The following is a 23854-nucleotide window of genomic DNA, read 5'->3' as shown; positions in this document are numbered from 1 at the left end:
TTCTGTGTATTCAATCTATTTACAAAATTATCTATGGATATTTAGCTAATATATCCTTTCGCTTTCAAAATGGTAGAAATTATGCAAATTGGCATGGCGAGAGCCGGTCTAAAGCAGACAGAACATTTTGCTCTAAACTCAAGCCAACAACGGATAAAATATTCATGCAGGACGTAAAGAGACAAATAGAGCCATTTAAAAGACCCTGTTCCCTACATAGTGCACTACTTTTGACCAGAGCCTTATGGGCCCTGATGAAAAGTTATGCACTATACAGTATAAGTGCACTATACAGGGAATATGGAGCCATTTGGGACACAGACATTGACTCCACTCAAACAAGCAGCAGGCCGGGATTGGCTCTGTTAGCTTCTCCATGCTCCCTTACGGGTTGTAAGGGTGGGACCAATGATAAACGGCAATGAGGAATGATTCAGACTAATTAAATGTTGGGTAGCAGAAGATGATAGCTCGGCCAATGAGAAACTGCAAGGGGAGAGGGACTGAGGGCTGAAACGGTAGCAAGCGACTTCAAAGGTGAAGGACCAACCTTTGCAGACATTGCAGCACCTGTTGTCAGGTAGTATCTGTTCCTTGAGGGTGCAGTTGAGCTCCGGACAGTTCTCTGTCACTCTCACCATCAGCCCATTCTGCAAACACAACCCAAATACACACATTCAAGCAACTCAAATCAATACAACTTTATTTAACCCCCCAGGGGCAATTAACATTCGATTATAATTAGCATGTTAGTGATAGGTTGATTCCAAAAACTACATGATGTCAACAAATGATTGACTTTCGTAGCATATAGCAAAGCACAAATGCAAAAGATAAACACAGACCCTTTTTGAATATGACCAGGAAGGGTTAGGGTGCAATGCTAATTGTTTAATATTAAATGTACAGAGTTATCTTGTATGTTAGTTGGTTGTTTGAATAAATTAGTGCGCTTGCATCCTTGTAGCAGAAGGATAATTATATTTTACACTGATCCTCGACACTTGCAAAAAGAGAAACACACTACTACAGAATATAGGCACAGTACCCACAGCATGAATGTAAATGCAGAGAGACAGGGATATACACAGATTCACAAAGAAAGGGAGAAAACTCAGGCTCTCCTCTCTATAAATCCGTCTTCCTCATCCTCCCATGGACTTTTGAAATAAATAGCCATGCGCACAGTTACATTCGTCAACCTGTCTCAGTTTCCGCTCCTCCATGGTCCCTGTGTGCCTCTCAAGGTGTGAAGCATTGACTCAGACCCCTTAGACACCTCTCTATTTCAAAGTTACTTCAAAGTCACCCCCTTCCAGGTGTTACACCAACTGGGTTTGTTTCCCAAATATCCCACACCATATTCCCACACCATATTCCCTACATAGTGCAATACTTTTGACCATAACCATATGGCCCCTGGTGAAAAGTAGTGCACTGTTTATAATATTTATTTATTCCGGATCCCAGCAGCAGCAACGCTTTCTGTGGTCCAATCACAATTACATACAATAAAACAATACATAACATAACATACCATGACATACTACTCTACCGTAACATATCTACAACCAAAAATCAATAATACAGCAGAAAAACAATATTAAAATGTATGGGTATGTAGAGTGTGTGTCTTAGCATGTTTGAGAATGCAATATGTGTGCCTGTGTGTGTGTGTCTCTTCACACTCCTGTAAGGAATGACGCAGGAGATGAGAAGCAGGTACGGGGAGTCAACATTTAATCAGGAAACAGACACAAAGACCAGGTGAAGAACAGCGTCAGCACATGGGTACAAAACAACAACTAATGCTGCAGCAGGGAATAGAGCGGGGAACAGACAGATATTGGGAAGGTAATGACAGAGGTAATTGAGTCAAGGTGAGTCCAGTAATCGCTGATGTGCTTGACGGGGAAAGGCAGGTGTGCGTACTGATGGTGGCAGGAGTGCGTAATGCTGGGGAGCCTGGCGCCTTCGCACGCCAGGGAGGGAGAGCGGGAGCAGGCGTGACAACTCCGTGCTGTTCTGATTTTACTGCTTGACTGAGTTACATGATGTGGGCACCGATGTTGGGTGATTAGGCCTGGCTTGCAGTCTGCGTTCCAATTCATCCCAAAGGTGTTCAATTGGGTTGAGGTCAGAGCTCTGTGCAGGCCAGTCAAGTTATTCCACACAGATCTAGACAAACCATTTCTGTATGGACCTCACATTGTGCACGGGGGCATTGTCATGCTGAAACAGGAAAGGGCCTTCCCCAAACTGTTGCCACAAAGTTGAAAGCCGCCAAAAATCCAGTGTTTCTATGTCAAACGGTTTTGTTATATTTCAGTCTTCTGTGATATATATATAAAGTGTAATAATGGGATGCAAACACAAACTGTAATACATTTCAACTCTATATTTGACATGGTACAGATGTCTCCTTTTTTAAAGCCCATAACCATGTGTGAGGTGTATACTTTTGTTTCAAATTAGATTTGTTTAAGACTACCAAGAAACACTCTGTGGAACCCTGATTTAGCCCAATGCAGTATACGGTTAAACAGCCACTACAACCTCCAGCTAACTTGCACGACTAATAGCTACAAATAAAGAGGAGTGAGAAGGGCAACTTTCTAAATGTAATGTCCAAATTTCCCCTTTAAGCTCTCTGTTTGCTGCAATTTGATCAAGGGAAGTGTATACACCTACAGTACCAGTCAAAAGTTTGGACACACCTACTCTTTCCAGGGTTTCTTAATTTGTATTAACATTAACATGGTGTTTCTTGTTAACAGTTAATATGTGGAATGTGTTTGAGCCAATCAGTTGTGTTGTGACAAGGTAGGGATGATACACAGAAGATAGCCCTATTTGGTAAAAGACCAATTCCAAATTATAGCAAGAACAGCTCAAATAAGCAAAGAGAAATGACAGTCTATGATTACTTTAGACATGACGATCAGTAAATTCTGAAAATGTTAAGAACTTTGAAAGTTTCTTCAAGTGTTGACGCAAAAACCATCAAGCACTATGATGAAACTGGCTCTCATGAGGACTGTCACAGGACAGGAAGACCCAGAATTACCTCTGCTGCAGAGGATAAGTTCATTAGAGTTACCAGCCTCAGAAATTGCAGCCCAAGTAAATGCTTCACAGAGTTCACGTACAGACACATCTCAACATCAACTGTTCAGAGGAGACTGCGTGAATAAGGCCTTCATCGTGAAATTGCTTCAAAGAAATCACTACGAAAGGACACCAATTAGAAGAAGAGACTTGCATGGGCCAAGAAACTCAAGCAACGGAAATTTGACCATTGGAAATCTGTCTGAAGAGTACCAATTTGAGATTTTTGGTGAACGGATGATCTCCGCATATGTGGTTTCCAATGTGAAGCATGGAGGAGGAGGTTTGATGGTGTGGGGGTGCTTTGCTGTTGACACTGTCAGTGATTTATTTAGAATTCAAGGCTTCACCAGCATGGCTACCACAGCATTCTGCAGCGATACGCCATCCCATCTGGTTTGCACTTAGTGGGACAATCATTTGTTTTTCAACAGGAAAATGACCCAAAACACACCTCCAGCCTTTGTAAGGACTATTTTCCCAAGAAGGAGAGAAATGGAGTGCTGCATCAGATGACCTGGCCTCCACATTCACCTGGCCTCAAACCAATTGAGATGGTGATGGGATGCTCAGCATAGTTGGGAACTCCTTCAAGGCTTTTGGAAAAGCATTCCTCATGAATCTGGTTGAGAGAATGCCAAGAGTGTGCAAAGCGGTCATCAAGGCAAAGGGTGGCTACTTTGAAGATTTGAAAACATAAATATATATTTTGATTTGTTTAACACTTTTTGTGGTTACTACATGATTCCATATGTGTTATTTCATAGTTTTGATGTTTTGATTATTCTACCATGTAGAAAATAGTTGAAAAAAAAGAAAAACACTTGAATGAGTAGTGTGTCCAAACTTTTGACTGGTACTTGTATATTATTGAACTGGCTAGTTCTCCACTTTAACAACCATGGTGACAGATGATGGAGACTGTAATCACTGTCTGAAGGAAAGCTAGCTGCACAGCACAGATTACCACTTTACAGTCTAAAGGGGGCCTTAAAACCTTTTTCCTCTCCGGCTGGCTAGTCTCATTGTAACCAAAGACGAAAGTAAAACACACATTTTATCTTTGAAAAATGCCTTTTAAGATAAATGGCAGCATTTATTCCCTCAATGGAATAATGACTTTAATTATAGTCTACTGCACTGCAATACGGTCCCTGTGCTGCCTGCTCCTTAAATTTAATCTGCGACCCAAATTGCAATCTATTCCCAATAATATATTACTTTTGACCACGCCTCATAGGGTCCTGTCGAGGGATCGTATTGGGACACAGCCCTGCTCCTTAGATTTACCCCTCAAACACTTCAAACAGCCCTTTGTTTGTATGTTCATACATTACTCTCAAATACCCTCATATCTCACCCATGGAAGAGAAAAAAAAAAAAGATTGAACAGTGTCGTGACTTTACATTCATTAATCTGACTTATTTATTTAATCCACTAACTGTGTTTAATTGTTACCCGATTAAATGAATCATGTAACAAATAACTCATTAGGAATTTGTGGCACCATGGATGAGGTTGTTTAAAGATTTACCATCTCCCAAATGAAACTCTATTAGGTATATATCTATTTCATCGATAAACAGTCATTTTATTAATCATATCATAATTCTGAACAGTCGTAACCATCTGCATAAACCCCAACCTTGCTCATGATTCAGTTCTACACAAATTGCTTTATTTATTTATTTATTTAAATGAATATTATTATGAATATTATTATTTACTAAATCATAACACAGAATAAACTTACACCCTTTGCAAAGGTCCCGAGCGGACTGACAAAATATGACGGCTTGTTACAACATAGATGGAGAAGGGGGTAGAGAAGGTACACTTATCGTCGAGACATTTCAGAACTATTCTCACAGTAGCATTAATCATATAGTTTGCACACGAACTGCCGCCCGTTTGGAATAAGAAATCATGAATGTATTTACGTGTGATTGCCTTTGTTCGGATGGAGCCAGCACTCCTTAAGAAGATTGTGGCCTTTCAGCGGCAAGCTGTATGGCTATGATTGTCTGAAAGGGGTCTCACCTTTCCCGTCTTCTACGGTTGTTCACTCTGGAAGATAGCCAGCCATGTCAACGGTTCCCATTGGTGATGAGAGTAAAATACTTTGGTGATTTGACAAGGGTAGAAGGATGTTTTGAAGAGTTCGAGATATTTTACTCAGGACAGCTAATCAGCTGTAGCAGTTGACTGAGAGGGGAGTTTGTCGCCTCTTCCTCCTCGTGTTGAGTACTCAGGGTTCAGAATTCGGACCACTATGGACATGAGCTGCAGCTCGCCGTCTCTCTGGTCTAAAATAAAATGTGTTTATTTCTTCACCTCGTGTTGAGGTGTGGAGCTACCACCTGTAGCTACCACCTCATGTTTCCTGGTCAAATTCTAATTTTGTTACCAAGGCTTTTTATGCACTCTGGCCAAAGGGGACGGCGCCATCCATCTGACAGTCACTCCGACCTCACTCGGGGCATGGCTACTTACTTATGCACAGTTTACAAGAGATAGATTCTCTTATACCTCCTAAAATCACATGCATATCTTAACTGAAATATATTCATGATTTTTCATATTATATGCACAATGTATTGGATGGGAACTTGACAGATAAATGGGATATACTTTCCGAGGAACAGTATTTTGTCCATACAGTTAATGACATCACACGATTAAAAGCAATATTACATTTGTTTTCTATAGCTCCCCACTGACCATCCCCCACATTCTTCTGTTAGAAATATTGTTCTACTATCCACGTTTGACCGTGTTAGAGTTTCAGCGGGGAAAGACTGAAACAAAGCAATTCCTTTGGTTGATACTAAAGGCGGAGAAAGAGCCCTCCTTCTCCTGTGATTTACAACAGGGTGTAAACTGTCAAACCAGCACAGTTCCCTCATCCCTTCTTCTGTGGGTGAGAGAAGGTCTGGTTATTGTCAATCATTGCCAAGCTAATCTGACCCATTGTGATCCTCACAATACAGGCATGACAACATATTGTGTCTGGGCTCTGAGAACTAATAAAGCCAGTTGGATAATTAAATAACACAGAGATCAATCTACAGAACCGAGTTGTACAAATTGCTTGTTACGATACCAGTATCACAATAATATGATACTCGGTATTCGATGGCAAGAAGGAAGACACGAAGCAAACTCAACTCTTTGACAACCTGCTTTATGTAAAATATTGTGTGCTATAGTTTCAAATATACACAAATTTGACACTGGGTGACACGTAATGCTGTTTGTTTCTTTGTTTCCAACATTAGGACCGTTTTCCTCAAGAAATTAAGTCTGCTTCAGGTTTTGTTTACAGGTTTTGTTTACTTGCCATGAATATCATGATACTTCACAGTACTTCTGAGTATCACAATACTTCACAATAGTTCTGAGTATTAGTCAGGGAAGGATGGATCTGTTGTTACCTTGCATTCTGTGCACCTTTTCATTAGCAGACGCTGGCCCTCTGACAAAGTTTGGGCCATGTAGGTGCATTTTGCTGTGGGGACAAAGGAAAAGGACATTATCATTGGTGATATGTGAGTATATATACAGTAAAGCAATTCTGGTATTAGGGTTGCAACATGCCGGTTACTTTTCTAAAATTCCCAGATTTTCTATAAATTCTGGTTGGAGGATTCCCAGATTTCCTGCTTTATTCTCTCCTGATTTCAGCCATATTCCAACCAGGATTTCTGTTAAACCTGGGAATTTTGTGAAAGTTACTTGAATTTTGTAACCTATGTGATATACTAATTAGGAAGGCCTATGTGACATTTCGTTGATAAATATATTCTCAACCCATTCTCTCAAAGTATTCTATTGAGTCCGTTGACAAAATTATAATCAAAAGGTGCACCATATTTAAAAGGATGGCTTAAGATGAAAACGTACTTAAAATGCTATTGAATGACAAAGCCATGAGACATTTTGGCCAGCAAGTGGGAGGGTTTTCAGCAGTTGAATGAAATTTATTCAGAGAGTGCAAGGTTCACACCTGAAGAGCCCATTAAGAACATGAATTAAGTCTGTACACCAAATACTGAGAAGTGCATAGGAAAGGTGTGTGTAGTGTAGGAAAGTCATACATTCTGAAGTCGGGATCTGGCACTAAGAGCTTTGCACACCTGGATTGTACAATATTTGTCCATTTTGAAATTCTTCAAGCTCTGTCATCTTAATTGTTGATCATTGCAAGACAGCCATTTTAAAGTCATGCCATAGATTTTCAAAACGATTTCATTCAAAACTGTAGGCCACTCGTGAATATTCAGTGTCATCTTGGTAAGCAACTCCAGTGTAGATTTGGCCTTGTCCTGCTGAAAGGTGAATTTGTCTCCCAGTGTCTGTTGGAAAACAGACTGAACCAGGTTTGCCTCTAGGATTTCGCTTGTGCTTATAGTTGTATTCCATTCAAAAAACTCCCTAGTTCTTGCCGATGACAAGCATACCCATAACACGATGAAGCCACAACCATGATTGAAAATGTGAAGAGCGGTACTCAGTGATGTGTTGTGTTGGATTTGCCCCAAACATAACGCTTTTTATTCAGGACAAAGTGTCCTTTGCCACAATATTTGTAGTATTACTTTACAGTGCCTTGCAAAAGTATTCACCCCTTTGGCGTCTTTCCTATTTTGTTGCATTACAACCTGTAATATAAATGGGTTTTTATTTGGATTTCTTGTAATGAACATACACGAAAGTCCAAATTGGTGAAGTCAAATTTAAAAAATGCATTGTTTAAAAAAAATAGTGGAAAAAAACGGAAAAGTGGTGTATGCATATGTATTCACCCCTTTTGCTAGGAAGCCCCAAAATAAGATCTGGTGCAACCAATTACCTTCTGATGTCACATAATTAGTTAAATAAAGTCCACCTGTGTGCAATCTAAGTGTCACATGATCTGTCACATGATCTCAGTATATATACACACCTGTTCTGAAAGGCCCCAGAGTCTGCAACACCACTAAGCAAGGGGCACCACCAAGCAAGCGGCACTATGAAGACCAAGAAGCTCTCCAAACAGGTCAGGGACAAAGTTGTGGAGAAGAACTGATCAGGGTTGGGTTATAAAAAAAATATCTGAAACTTTGAACATCCCACCGAGAACCATTAAACCCATTATTAAACAATGGAAAGAATATGGCACCACAACAAACCTGCCAAGAGATGGCCGCCCACCAAAATTCGGACCGCCCACCAAAACGGACCAGGCAAGGAGGGTATTAATCAGATAGGTAACAAAGAGACCAAAGATAACCCTGAAGGAGATGCAAAGCTCCACAGCGGAGATTGGAGTATCTGTCCATAGGACCACTTTAAGCTGTCCACTCTACAGAGCTGGGCTTTACGGAAGAGTGGACAGAAAAAACCATTTGCTTAAAGTAAAAATAAGCAAACACGTTTGGTGTACGCCAAAAGGCATGTGGGAGACTCCCCAAACATATGGAAGCAGGTACTCTGGTCAGATGAGACTAAAATTGAGCTTTTTTCCATCAAGGAAAACACTATGTGGGTGCAAACCCAACACCTCACATCACCCCGAGTACACTGACATGTCTTTACTATCAGTAAACTGAAGACATAGTTTTTATCAAAGATTCTCTGTAATTAGTATTACGCAATTAGACTGATTAATCATGCAACCGTAATTACTAGGAAGTCGGGGCACCAAGGAAAAATATTTAGATTACAAAGTTATCATTTCAAAAAACCTTTTCAGATATTTTATCTGATCAATTAGTCTTCGAATTAATGAATTATTTACTTTACCTCACATTAGTCTCATTCCAAATGTCGTAAATTGTTGGTTATCTGCACAAACCCAGTCTTCACTATGAGTCATCCATACATCAATTGTCTTATATAATTAATTTATTGCTAACTAAGTAATTCACAGAAATGCATAAACAAACAAATATGGTTACATGAAATGATAGGAGAATGTGCCCTACTGGGCTAAACCGACATTTCGGCTTGTGAGACAAAAGGGGAGTGGGGGTCAACTAAGAACTCACGACAGAGTCATAATTATAACAATTGAAATGCTAATCCTTTGCACATGAACGCTCACTCATTCGGGAACAATTGCAATCAATATATATATTTACGCTCAGTGTGTCGTCTTGATCGCTGGTGAAATGTTTGTTTATTTTGAAGAATTGTCCGTCTCTCTCTCCGTCGTGGTTCTATGAGATAGTTCAGAGTGACATTCATTCATTTGTTATAGAGGGGATGTTTCGGCGGTTGTCGTTCTTCGTGTTCAATGATACTGAATTCCTAGCTGCAGACTAGTAATTCATATCAAAGACTTGTTCTTATTCTGTCGGTATCAATAGTTAAGAGTTTAACCACGTGGTATGGTTAAAAGATTCAGCAATGGTCTACAACCTTTGTCTCCTCTAATGAAGAAAAACATGGTCTGCAATCTTTAGCCATCTCGTAATTGAGGTAAGCTCAGTCTGCTGATCAAAAACCCGAGTGGGGGTTTTATTCGGAAGGGCCGAAAAAGGGCTGTCCCAGGAGGCCTGACCCTGCCTGACTGGGATCAGGGACGGTCCTCTGATTTAGTTCAAATCAAAAGGGAATTTTATTTTTCTTCATTAAACAGTCCAAAATCATATTACACAATTATACAAACAGTATCATGCTCACTCATTCATCTTATTCAACAATTAGATGTAAACCTCATATCTGAGGCTATTATATAAACAGCGTTATGGTAATGTGGCCACACCGTCTCCCATGAGCTTCCCCAAGTTGTGACAAATGGACCAGTTCGTAGCTGGATTCTTCACGGATCTTTTATACTTTCTTCGGAACATGAAATTTGTTCGTACCTTAAGTTCTGTGAGGTGGAAGGAATTGCTTTGTTCTCTATGAAAATCTACTCTCTCTACACTGTGTATCCATGAGGAGATCCTCAGGAATTTACGACATCTCTCTGACCACAGCAACCTAGTTGAAGGAGGAAAGGGGGAGGCAGGGAGAGGGGGATGGGGCTTGCTATACCCAAAGAGGCCAACGTCATGACAACACCATCCCCACAGTGAAGCATGGTGTTGGCGGCATCATGCTGTGGGGATGTTTTTGATCGGCAGAGATTGAGAAATTGGTCGGAATTGATGGATGGTGCTAAATACAGGGAGATTCTTGCGGGAAACCTGTTTCATGTTTTCTAGAGATTTGAGACTAGGACGGAGGTTCACCTTCCAGCAGGACAATGACCCGAAGCATACTGCTAAAGCAATACTCGAGTGGTTTAAGGGGAAATGTTTAAATGTCTTGGAATGGCCTAGTCAAAGCTCAGACCTCAATCCAATTGAGAATCTGTGGTATGACTTAAAAATTGCTGTACACCAGCTCCACCCATCCAACTTGATGGTGCTGGAGCAGTTTTGCCTTGAAGAATGGGTAGCAATCCCAGTGGCTAGATGTGCCAATCTTATAGAGACATACCCCAAGAGACTTGCAGCTGTAATTGCTGCAAAGGGTGGCTCTACAAAGTGTTGACTTTGAGGGATGAATAGTTATGTACGCTCAAGTTTTGTGCTTTTCTGTCTTATTTCTTGTTTGTTTTACAATAAAAAAAATATTTTGCATCTTCAAAGTGGTAGGTATGTTGTGTAAATCAAATAATACAAAACCTCCAAAAATATATTTTAATTACAGGTTTTAGGGCAACAAAATACGAAATATGCCAAGAGGGGTGAATACGTCTCACAAGCCACTGTAAAGCTTATTGAAAGCAAGTGTAAGAAGAGTCTGTTTTATTTGTGCTATTTCTATGAAATTAGGCAGACTATTATAATTTTAGCAACCAGGAAATGGCAGAGTGATTTCTGCATAGTGCATCTTTAAGTGCATGGTTGAAAACAGGACTTATGTTTTGGTATATTTTCATTCAGTACAAGCTTCATTATTTTCACTCTGTCATTTAGGTTAGTAATTGTGGAGTAACTTTAATGTTGTTGATCCATCCTCAGTTTTTTAATTTCACAACTCTGTAACTGTTTTAAAATCACCATTGGCCTCATGGAATCTCTGAGCTGTTTCCTTCCTCTCCAGCAACTGAGTTAGGAAGAACGCCTGTATCTGTGTAGTAACTGTGTGTATTGATACAATATCCTAAGTGTAATTCATAACTTTACCATGCTCAAAGGGATATTAAGTGTTCTGCCTATTTTTACATATCTACCAATCTGTGCCCTTCTTTTTGAGGCATTAAAACATCTCCCTGGTCTTTGTGGTTGAATGTGCTTGAAAGGCAAAACTCAATTTAGGGTCCTTACAGGGGGTCCTGTATGTGTGGGGTACAGAGATGGGGTATCCATTAAAAAAAATCATGTTAACCACTGTTATTGAACACCAAATGAGTCAGTGAACTTATTATGAAACCAGACAACTGGTCCCTATGGCCAGGCTGTGCTCATTGTGTCTGTACATAGTGTTTTCCTCAGTTTTCCATCCGTTACAGTGGTTAGATAGTCTGCCACCGTGTACTGTTTGTTTAGAGCCAAATAGCATTGAAGTTTACTTTACTGGTTTACTGGTTTCTCCAATAGGTGATGCATTTTTTATTTTTATTTGTAATCATTTGGTTGGGTCAGATTTTCTGAGTGCTTTCTTGAGGCTTTGTTTGATTGGACCAGCTGCTGAGGGGACTCTTCTCTATGGTCACCTCTTGCAGTCGAGGGCTTTGTATGTAGGGGGTCACTTGTTTTTAAATGATTATAGCATTTGTTGGCTCTTTTTTGGATATTGAGAAGAAGAGGGAATTGACCTAATTCTGCTCAGCATGCATTGATTGGAGTTTTTCTCTGTACTCTGAGGATGCTCTTACAAAATTCTGTATGCAGCGTTTCAATTGGGTGTTTGCACAATTGGTCAAATTCTTGTTTTGTAAGCGGACCCACATTTCGCTGCCATATCGTGCAATTTGTTATATTATTGATTTGAATATTTTGAGCCAGATCCTAATTGGTATGTCTAATTTAATATATATTTTAATGGCATAGAAAGCCCTCCTTGCTTTGTCTCTCAGTTCATTCATGGACAGGTTGAAGTTCAAGGTGGAGCTCATTTTTAGTCCCAAATATGTGTAGGTGTGTGTGTGTGTGTGTGTTCTATATGAGTAGAGCCCAGTAAAAATGGGTATTGATTGAGGGACCTTACAGATAATTGTATGTGTGGGGTACAGAGATGGGGTATCCATTAAACAAGTCATGTTAACTACTATTATTGAACACCAAATGAGTCCATCCAACTTATAATGTGATTTGTTTAGCACATTTTTACTCCTGAACATACTTAGGCTTGCCTTAAAAAAGGGTTGAATACTTATTGACTAAAGACATTTCAGCTTTAAATGTTTTATTATTTTTAAAAATTCCACTTTGACATTATGGGGTACTGTGTGTAGATCAGTGAAACAAAATCTACATTTTAACAATTTAAAATTCAGGCTGTAACACAACAAAATGTGAAATAAGTCAAGGCGTATAAATGCTTTCTGAATGCTTTCTGTACCTATAATTAAAGGTACAAAGGAAGTACTGTACAGGGTACTACCCATGTGACAGGCGTTTATACCCCTTTAGGAACAAATCTAAACGTGTTTTACTAAGAATGTGCCACACTTTAAAACAATAACAACTCCACTGGACACACTGTCCCTATTCTCAAACTATACACAGCCTAGCGATTGACCCATGTGAGTGCCGTGCTCTAGCACATTGTCTCCTCACTCTGTGGTCGAGGCATGATGACAGTACTCACGTCTGCATTTCTTGCAGCAGGTGCCCACCACATGCACGGGAAGAGAGTCCTCTGAGCAGTTGGCAGGGGGACAGAATATCCTGCGACACTCCACCACTCCATTCTGAAGAGACAAAAGATTACACTAAAACAAACAGATAGCATTACAGAGCTCTAACATCCCAGTGTGTGCCTGTGTCTTTGGCACTGCCAACAAGATGAGTGTAAAACAGACAGACAAAAACATACTGCATTCAAAACTCATGTCCTTATTTATCAGTCCTCATCTGTTATTTGTGCAAATCACATAATCAAACTCTATCATAAAAACCGGACTCTGTAATAGGCTCATAGCAGGAAGTCATTTCTCTCTCTCTCTCTCTCTCTCTCTCTCTCTCTCTCTCTCTCTCTCTCTCTCTCTCTCTCTCTCTCATGGTCAAAGACAGGCATTTACTAGACTGTTTGTAATTAAGCAATAATAATGATAGTGATAATCATATTAACAGCAATTATAACAAATAATAATAAGAACAATAATGAGTAATCACACCATACTTCTCATTGGCTGTCCCTCAGGTTGTGGCAGGAGGCCACACATTTGGCTGCTAAAACACAACATTTTGTTTTTTCACCAAGTATGTGTTTAAGTTTGTGTTCATCATTAAAGTTATCTAAATCTTCAAATTGTGGTATAATTTTGGGAAATAATTAATTTCTTATGTCAAAATATCTGTCACAGTTTCAAAGAAAATTCAGCTCTGTCTTGTCTTGGGGGCTGTCAAATTTGCTCCCTCTCCGGCCTCTAGGTCACCAGGCTGCTCGTTAAGGTGCACACCTGTCACCATCATTACGCTCATTAGCACAATATGACACTCACCTGGACTCCATCACCTCCTTGATTACCTGCCCTATATATGTCACTCCCCTTGGTTCCTTCCCCGGGCGTCATTGTTTCGGTTTCTGGTTCGTGTTACTTGTTTTGGATTATGTTGCGTTTCATTAAAACACTCACTCCCTGAACTTGCTTCCCGACTCTCTGCACACGTTGTTACAAGGGCAGAATGAGCACAGCCTGTCCTCTCTGGGCAGCCAGGTTTGCCTGGGACAACCGGTCTCTATGGCCTAGCTGTGCTCACTGAGTCTGTACATAGTTAGTGTTTTTCTCAGTTTTCAATCTGTTACAGTGGTCAGATAGTCTGTCACCGTGTACAGTCTGTTTAGAGCTAAGTTTACTTAGATTTTTTGTGGTTTCTCCAATAGGTGATACATCTGATCCCCCCCCCAAATACACAAAAGTGGAAACAAATTTGACAATAACTACCGTGGTATATGCATCAACAGCAACCTTGGGAAAATCATCTGCATTATCATTAACAGCAGACTCCTACATTTCCTCAGCAAAAACAATGTTCTGAGCAAATGTTAAATTGGCTTTTTACCAAATTTTTACTAAATGGATTGACAGCAGTGTTGTGGTAAAATTTTCAACATTATAAAATCCATGTACACAAACAGCAAGTGTTCAGTAAAAATATTATTAAAAAAACACCAATTTCCTTCCTCTGGGCCAGGGGGTGAGAGAGGGATGCAGCTTGAGCCCCACCCTCTTCAACATTTATATCAATGAACTGGTGAGGGCACAAGAACAGTCTGCAGCACCCGGCCTCACCTTACTAGAGTCTAAAAGTGCTTCTGTCCCCAACCAAAGAGGGCCTGCAGCATTAACTAAATCTTCTGCCAGACTTTGGCCCAGACAGTTAATCTCAGTAAGACAAAAATAATGGTTTTCCAAAAAAGGTCCAGATGCCAGGACCATGAACACAAATTCCACCTAAACACTGTTGCCATAGATCACACAAAAATGATACATACCTCAGCCTAAACATCAGCACCACAGATAACTTCCACAAAGCTGTGAACGATCTGAGAGACGAGGTAAGAAGGGCCTTCTGCTCCATCAAAAATAACATAACATTTGACATTCCAAATAGGATCTTGCTAAAAATATCAAAATACCAAAAATTCACAACATGTGACAAACACCTGCAAGAAGTGATTCTCAAACCTTCCATAACAAAGTCCTCACCTACAGAGAGATGAACCTGGAGAAGAGTACCCTCTGCCAGCTGGTACGGGGACTCTGCTCACAAACTGGCCCCATGACAGCAACACAATTAGACCCAACCAAATCATGAGAAAACAAAAAGATAATTACTTCGTACATTGGAAAGCATCAACAAAAAAACAGAGTACACACACAGAGACAGAGAGACAGAGAGAGAGAGAGAGAGAGATAGAGTTTTAAATAATCCCACAACACAATAAAAACACAACACTACAAAACCATAGTTACACATCAATTAAAAACACAGCACCAAATCCTCCTCCACAGTAACTGCAGACAACAGACTCTGAATACCCCATATACTCATAAACAGATCAATATTGTTAACCAGTTTGTAAATGGCAAACTCAACCAGCAGTCTCACTGCCAACACTCCCTCCAGCATTCCCACCACACCCACAGACCTCTGTCCCCAAATACTGTTCTTTCGGGTATTCCATATTGCTAATTTAGCTGCCCCTAACACAAAATTAAGCAAAATAACTACACCCCTTCGACTAAAGCTGTACTTTAGCCCAAATATAAACAGTTGGGGAGAGAAAACCTCTACCAAAGCTGAGAACAAAGAAGTGATCAGGTCAATCATCCCAACCAACCTGGGACACTGTATAAACAGATGTGCCAGAGTTTCAGACTCAACGATCTGCTCCTGCTCCGCATCCGATGACCCAGCTTAGTACACCCCACACCTAACAATTATGAACGTAGGCTGCCTGAACCCAGAGTACGGGACTGGATGTCAGTGTGGTAAAAAAAAGGTTCTTCAACCAGCCACATCCCTGGTGGCGTGCCGGCCTTAAAGGACTTGACAAGAACTCTCCAAGCCTGCATAACAGACTCATAAAATGGAGTCAGGCTAGACAAATCACCCCCTTCCAGCTTTAAGGGGTAAAGGTGCTTGTCTAAACCCAAACAGCCCACTCTCCTCATCAATGTGTTGGCTGTGTCAACCAAGCTAGAACCGTCACTGTACAACAGTCTCTGGGCTGCTTGAAGCCGGAAAGCCATGATCCTGGAAGAAATGTCCACCAGGCCTTGCCCACCCTCGTGCAGTGGCAGGTACAGGGCTGCAGCTTTAATCCAGTGTTGTCCAGACCAGAAGAAATTGACAAGGGTCCTCTGAAGCTCTTGTATCAGGTGGCTGTAAAATCATTAGTCTGCCACAGGGTAGAGGCAGCAAGATTATTAGCTACCAGTACCCTTCCCCTATAAGACTGCTGGGGTAGCACCCATTTCCACCTTGACAGTCTGGCACACACTTTCTCCACTACACCCTCCCAGTTCTTTTTCTGAAATACATCAGAGCCTAGAAAAAAAAACAAAGGCTTCATCCCATCTCTGCCCCACTGAAGCCCCCCTGTTAACCGTAGTGCGGACCCCGTCTGAATAAAAACTGTCACATCATCTGCATACGCAGACAGTGTTATCATGGGACCTTTCATTACTCCTGGCACAGAGAAACCAGTAAGCCTCACTCCTAAAAAACAAAGCATTGGTTCAATTGCCAGACAATATAACTGCCCTGAAATTGGGCATCCCTGCCTGATGCCCCTTTTGACAAGGATGGGGCAACTCAAACCACCCCCCACCTTCACCACACATGAGGCCCTAGCATACAGTAAACTCATCCAAGACAAGAACACATCCCCAAACCCAAAGGCTTTCATTATTTTGAACAAGTACTGGTGATCCACACAATCAAAGGTCTTCACCTGATCCAAAGAAAGTAAACCCACATTTACATCAGACAGTTTACAAATGTCTAAAACCTCTCTTATTAGAAACAAGTTATCAACAATAAAGCAGTCAACAGCCCCAGATACTCTTTCAACCTGTTTGAAAGACATTTAGACACAATTTTATATTCTGCGCACAGCAATGCAACAGGTCACCAATTTTTTACAAGAGCCAAATCTCCCATTTTTTGCAACAATGAAAGCACCACACTTTGACAGGATACAGGAAGAGAACCCTCATGAAAATATTCACAAACCACTTCATAAAAATCCTCCCAAATTGACCCCCAAAAGTGCTTATAAATCTAAGATGGTAAACCATCGATTCCAGGCGCTCGGCCTGTTGAGAGCTGCATTACTGCCGTGGACAGCTCCTGCAGAGTAATGTTAGAGTCCAAAGCAACTCTGCTCAGGGCCCAATTGAGGAAGTCCATTTAACAACGGTTCAGTACACAGAGAATCACAATCCTCTGCCTTATAGAGGGCAGAGTAAAAATCCACGGCATGTTGGCACATTTCACTGTCATCCGTGGTCACCTTCCCATCAGGGAGATGAAGGCAAACCATCTGTTAACGTTGCAATGTCGACTGTCCTAGCTTTAATAGAAAAGCGCTAGGAGCATCCATATCCTTGAGGTTAGCAAAACGAGACCTAATCAAGGCACCATTTGCTCTTTCATGTAGAAATGACCTCAGTTCATGTCTCTTGTCCTCTTGTCCTGTCCTCTTGTCCTAATAACTAGTCCAGGGTCATTCTGAGTGAGCAACTTCAATTCAATAGATTTGATGTCCTGTTCAAGGGCCCTGATAGTCTCTTTAACTTCAATACAAGACAGGGCAGTATACTGTTGACAAAACAATCGTATTTGGGCCTTCCCAACCTCCCACCATTGTCTCAAGGACTCAAAATTCCCTTTTGTAACCCTCCATTTTTCCCAAAATAACAAAAACCTTTCTCAAAACATGACATCATGTAACAACTTAACATTAAAATACCAGTGGACAGGACAAGTGAATATCAACGGTAACAATATGGTGATCAGAGAAACCCTCAGGAGTCATTTTATTTCCAACCCTACTACAGTATTGCTTAGAGACATAAAACCTGTCTAACCTTGCTGCACTGACACAACCTTCATTAACTTTTAGCCATGCGTACTGCTAACTCTTGCATTCCTTACTCTCCACACATCAGAAAGCTCAACCTCAGTTAATAAACCAGACAGACAAGTGGCTGACCGCAGGTGAGGTTCTTCAGCAGTGTGATCAACAGTAACATCCACTGTACAGTTCCAGTCCCCCCCTAAAACCACACACCCCTCTTGGTCACACTGTCTTAAGGTTTCCTGTATTTGATCAAGTACAGCAATACGCTCTGTACCCTCATTAAGAGCATAAACATTTAAAAAAAACATAAAACCCAAAACATCCGCCTTGACCAATAAAACCCAACCCTTGACAAGCTCTGTTGTAGATACCACAGTCACCCCTAAGCCTGAGGAAAACAAGATTGCCACCCCAGCACTGAAATTAGTACCATGACCATGACTGCCCCTCCCACCACATACCCCAGTCAACCTCATTAGCCTCATCACTGTGTCTCCTGTTGAAAAACTACATTAAGCCTTTTCTGTTTTATTATTTCTAATACCCTTATTCCTGTCCCTTCCCCCATTAATATTGAGAGAACATACCATTAGTACCTCCATATGGAAAAGCAGAAGAAACCACAGAGAAACCAAAAAGAAAAAAGACATGAGGCATGATCATCATCATTGTTACATTTTCTCTTAACCCGACCACATTTCCCACTACCTTTTGCTGCTGTGACAGCTGAAACAAATTTCCTCAAGCAAAGACGCTTCTTCTCACTCAACTGGTCTAACCCCACCGTCTTCTGTAACATCACAGCTGACCTCACAAACTTATCAACATCAAAAATCTGCCAATTTGACAGATTTCCCAAAGGTCTGATCCAGGAACCCATTTACCTCCTCTTGATTGTAAATTGAGTCGTCACCAGCTGCTATCTTATCAATAGAGATATCCATATCCTTCTCCCGAACCTCCTCAACGGAGGCCACAGACCCCTGAATCCCTTCTACCAAATCCCTCTCAACAGTCCCCTCTTGCACCCCACCACTCGTACCAGGCATCTCCTCCCCTACCTGGGAGACTAGCCCCACCTGAACCACCTCCTGTACCCCATTACTCATAGTGGACATCTCCACTACCTGGCAGATTAGCTCCACATGAACCCCCCCCTGTACCCCAGCACTCATACTGGGCACCTCCTCATTAGTCTGAGGAAATGGCTCTTCAGATCCATCCTTACCTTCAACAACAATATTTATCTGCTGCATAACATTTCCCCCTGGTACCAGTTGCTACTCCGTGCCCTCAACATAGACAACTTGTTCCTCAGCAACAAGTGCTTGTGGCTGCTCTACAGCTGTCGGCCCACCGCTCCCTACATCAGTGGGCCCAGGCGTTACGAGGACCACCTGCAATCTTCCCTCTGCCTTCTCCCTTTTCGGGCAAGCATGTCGCTTATGGCCAACATCACCACACTCAAAACACTGTTGTCTACCCGTACTAGCATGAGCCATATACAGTCTGTTGTCATACCTGACTTTAAACGATAACTCCAAAGTCTGCTCCGGTGAGTCCAAAAACATAAACACCTGTCGCCGAAACGACATAACCAGTTTCAAAGCTGAGTGTTCGCAACCCAACGGGACAATCTTAATTGAACTTGCGAACTTCCCTAAACCGCAATAACTCATTGGGAATAAACGGCGGTACATTCGAAATCATTACCCTTGTTGACGGAGAAAAAAGCGGCGTAACTTGAATAAACATTCCTTTAAGAAGTACGCCATGCTCAACCATACGATCAACAAGGCGCTCTTATTTAAGAAAAAACACCACCGCTTTATTCATCAGTGACGAATAAGCAACATTCTCATATCCTACCTTCTCTCCTACGGCAACCAGAAACTCATCCACAGTGACAGTAGCTTCAGCAACACATGTGGGCCGAAAAACAATATACTATATTCTACCACAACAACTACATTTAAAAAATGAGAGCGAGAGAGCGAGCGCGAGAGAGCCTGTTCTCCATATTAGTTTATATCCTATTTTAGTATATTACATTGTCTAATTATATCATATTGAAACCTATTCCATTGTCCTTGTTGTGGACACAATTAAGCCCATTAGAATATTTTTGGGGTCTTCCTTTGACACCGTCCAGTATATACACGACCGTTCAAAGGTTTTAGAACACCTACTCATTCGTTTAAAAAAAAAAGTTTTACTATTTTCTACATTGTAGAATAATAGTGAACTTATCAAAACTTTGAAATAACACATATGGAATCATGTATTAACCACAAAAAGTGTTAAATAAATCTAAATATATTTTATATTTGAGATTCTTCAAATAGCCACCCTTTTCCTTGATGACAGCTTTACACACTCTTGGCATTTTCTCAACCAGCTTCATGAGGTAGTCACCTGGAATGCATTTCAATTAACAGGTGTTCCTTCTTAAAAGTTAATTTATGGAATTCCTTTCCTTCTTAAAACCTTTTGTGACTAGGGGGCAGTATTTTCATTTTTGGAAAAATAACGTACCCTAAGAAAACAAGAGATTTTGTTAGGACAAGATGCTAGAATATGCATATAATTGACAGCGTAGGACAGAAAACACCAATATATATAGCATAGCCATTATTCCAATCGGTCCTACTGAAAAAGAAATTGTCCCGGTGAATAGATATTTGAAAAACACCTTGAAGATTGATTATAAACAACGTTTGCCATGTTTCTGTCAATATTATGGAGCTAATTTGGAATATTTTTCGGTGTTTTCAAGACCGTAATTTCCGGTCGATTTCTTAGCCAAACGTGAAGAACAAACGGAGCTATTTCGCCTCCAAAAATAATATTTTTGGAAAAAATGAACATTGGCTATCTAACTGGGAGTCTCGTGAGTGAAAACATCTGAAGCTCATCAAAGGTAAACTAAATTTGATTACTTTTCTGATTTCCGTGACCAAGTTACCTGCTGCTAGCTGGACAAAATGCTATGCTAGGCTATCGATAAACTTACACAAATGATTGTCTAGCTTTGGTTGTAAAGCACATTTTGAAAATCTGAGATGACAGGGTGATTAACAAAAGTCTAAGCTGTGTCTCAATATATTTCACTTGTGATTTTCATGAATAGGAATATTTTCTAGTAATATTTATGCCTGTTGCGTTATTCTAATTAGTGTCAGATGATGACAACGGTCCCGTTCACGGGATGTGGTGTCACTAGAGGTTAATGCATTGGCGCTAATCAGGTGTGCTGTGACAAGGAAGGGGGGGATAGCCCTATTTGGTAAAAGACCAAGTCCATATTATGGCAAGAACAGCTCAAATAAGAAAAGAGATATGACAGTCCATCATTACTTTATGACAGAAAGGTCAGTCAATATGAACAATTTCAAGTTTCGTTGAAAGTTTCTTCAAGTGCAGATGCAAAAACCATTAAGCACTATGATGAAACTGCCTCTCATGAGGACCGCCACAATAATGGAAGACCCAGAGTTACATCTGCTGCAGATGGTAAGTTCATTAGAGTTACCAGCCTCAGAAATTGCAGCCCAAGTAAATGCTTCAGAGAGTTGAAGTAATATACAGATCTCAACATCAACTGTTCAGAGGAGAATGTGTTAATCAGGCCTTCATGGTTGAAATGCTGCAAAAAAAACACTACTAAAGGACACAAATAAGAAGAAGAGACTTGCTTCGGCCAAGAAACATGAGCAATGGACATTAGAACGGTGGAAATTGTGTCCTTTGATCCGATGTCCAAATTTGAGATGTTTTCTTCCAACCACCGTGTTTTTGTGAGACGCTGTGTAGGTGAACGGATGATCTCTGCATGTGTATTTCCACACCGTACAGCATGTAGGAAGAGGTGTTATGGTGTGGGGGTGCTTTGCTGGTGACACTGTCTGTGATTTACTTAGAATTCAAGGCACACTTAACCTAGGGTAGGGGGCAGCAGTCGGAATTTTGGATGAAAAGCATGCCCAAATTAAACTAAAGTTTCCAAAACTGTTAAAATAGTGTATGTGAGTATAAAATAATTGATTTAGCAGGCAAAAACCTGAGAAAGATCCATTCAGGAAGTCGTTTTTGGGGGTTTTGTAGTTTTCTATTCAATGCCATTACAGTATACATTGACTTCATTTGCTGTTCCTATGCCTTCCACTAGATGTCAACAGTCTTTAGAAATAGTTTCAGGCTTGTATTCTTATAAATGAGGGAGTAAGAACAGTTTGAATGAGTGGACCCTAACGTGACAGAGTTTTTTCAGGCACATAAGCATTTCTTGTTTACCTTTTATATTGACAACGTTATTGTCCGGTTGAAATATTATAGATCATTTAGGCTAAAAAACAACCTGAGGATTGAATATAAACATTGTTTGACATGTTTCTATGAACTTTACGGATACAATTTAGATTTTTTTGTCTGATTGTTTTGACTGAGTTTGAGCCTGTGGATTACTGAAAACGTGCTAACAAAACAGAGGTTTTTGGATATAAAGAGACTTCATCGAACAAAATGAACATTTATTGAGTAATCTGATTGCCACCATATGAAGATCATCAAAGGTAAGGGATTAATTTTATCTCTATTTCTGAGTTTTGTAACACTTCTGCTTGGCTGGTACTGTTTGTAATAATTTGTCAACTGGGCAATGTTCTGGGCTAGGTATGTTCTGGGCTAGGTATGCTTTCGCCGAAAAGCATTTTATAAATATGACACTGTGGTTGATTTAACAAGAAGTTAATCTTTAAACCTATGTAAAATATGTTTTGTTTTCTGAATTTTTATAATGAACATTTCTGTAAATGAACTTGGCTCTGCAACCTCACTGGATGTTGGCCAGATGGGACGCTAGTGTCCCACAAACCCTAGAGAGGTTAACCAGCATGGCTACCACAGCATTCTCCAGCTATATGCCATCCCTTCTGGTTTGGGCTAAGTGGGACTATCATTTGTTTTCAACAAGACAATGACCCAACACACCTCCAGGCTGTGTAAGGGCTATTTTACCAAGAAGGACAGTGATGTAGTGCAACATCAGATGCCCTGGACTCCACAATCACCCAACCTCAACTATATTGAGATGGTTTGGGATGAGTTGGACTGTAAAATCAGACAACAAGTTCACAGCAAATGTGGGAACTCCTTCAAGACGGTTGGAAAAGCATTCCAGGTGAAGCTGGTTGAGAGAATGCCAAGAGTGTGCAAAGCTGTCATACTGTCATACTTTGAAAAATCTCAAATCTCAAATTATTTTTTGGTTACTTTGAAGAATGTCAAATATAAATTATATTATTATATATATCCATGTAAGTTCCTAGGTGATGTGGACACCAAGGAACTAGAAACTCTCGACCTGCACCACTTCAGCCCTGTCGATGTTAATGGGGGCCTGTTGTCTTGCTCACATTGAAGGGGAGGTTTTTGTCCTGGCACCACACTGTCAGGTCTCTGACCTCCTCCTTATAGGCTTTGTTGTTGGTGATCAGGACTAACACTCTTGTGTCGTCAGCAAACTGTGACGTCAGCAAACTTAATGATGCTGTTAGAGTCATGCTTGGACACGCAGTCATGGGTGAACAGGGAGCACAGGAGGGGACTAAGCACACACCCCTGAGGGAACCCAGTGTTGAGGATCAGCTTGACAGATGTGTTGTTGCCTACCCTTACCACTAGTGGGCGGTCCGTCAGGAAGTCCAGGATCCAGTTGCAGAGGGAGGTGCCCAGTCCCAGGGTCCTTAGCTTTGTGATGAGCTTGGTGGGCACTATGGTGTTGAACACTGACCTTTAATCAAATAACAGCATTCTCAAATATGAGTTCCTTTTGCCAAGGTGGGAAAGAGCAGTGTGGAGAGCGATTGAGATTGCATCATCTGTGGATCTGTTGGGGCGATATGCGAATTGGAGTGGGTCTAGCGTTTCCGGGATGATGTGAGCCCTGACCAGCCTTTCAAAGCACTTCATGGCTACCGACGTGAGTGCTATGGGGCAGTAATCATTTAG

The 23854-nt window shown here is 40.9% G+C and overlaps 1 protein-coding gene across 1 annotated transcript in view; it reads right to left on the bottom strand.

Annotated features, from left to right (window-relative positions):
* LOC112232151 (protein kinase C-binding protein NELL1-like) overlaps positions 1-23854 on the bottom strand; it is a 439953-nt gene that overhangs the window by 220242 nt on the left and 195857 nt on the right. The window contains exons 9-11 of the mRNA XM_042330745.1: positions 12899-13001; positions 6544-6617; positions 551-650 (exon numbers count right to left, since the gene is read on the bottom strand). Of these exons, the coding sequence (XP_042186679.1) occupies positions 551-650; positions 6544-6617; positions 12899-13001 (277 nt within the window). The remainder of the gene's footprint in view (positions 1-550; positions 651-6543; positions 6618-12898; positions 13002-23854) is intronic.

This window comes from Oncorhynchus tshawytscha, linkage group LG12 (assembly GCF_018296145.1).
Source record: "Oncorhynchus tshawytscha isolate Ot180627B linkage group LG12, Otsh_v2.0, whole genome shotgun sequence".
Taxonomy (NCBI): Eukaryota; Metazoa; Chordata; class Actinopteri; order Salmoniformes; family Salmonidae; genus Oncorhynchus; species Oncorhynchus tshawytscha.
The sequence above is the reverse complement of the archived record's forward strand: the minus strand, read 5'-3'. Positions and strand labels throughout refer to the sequence as shown.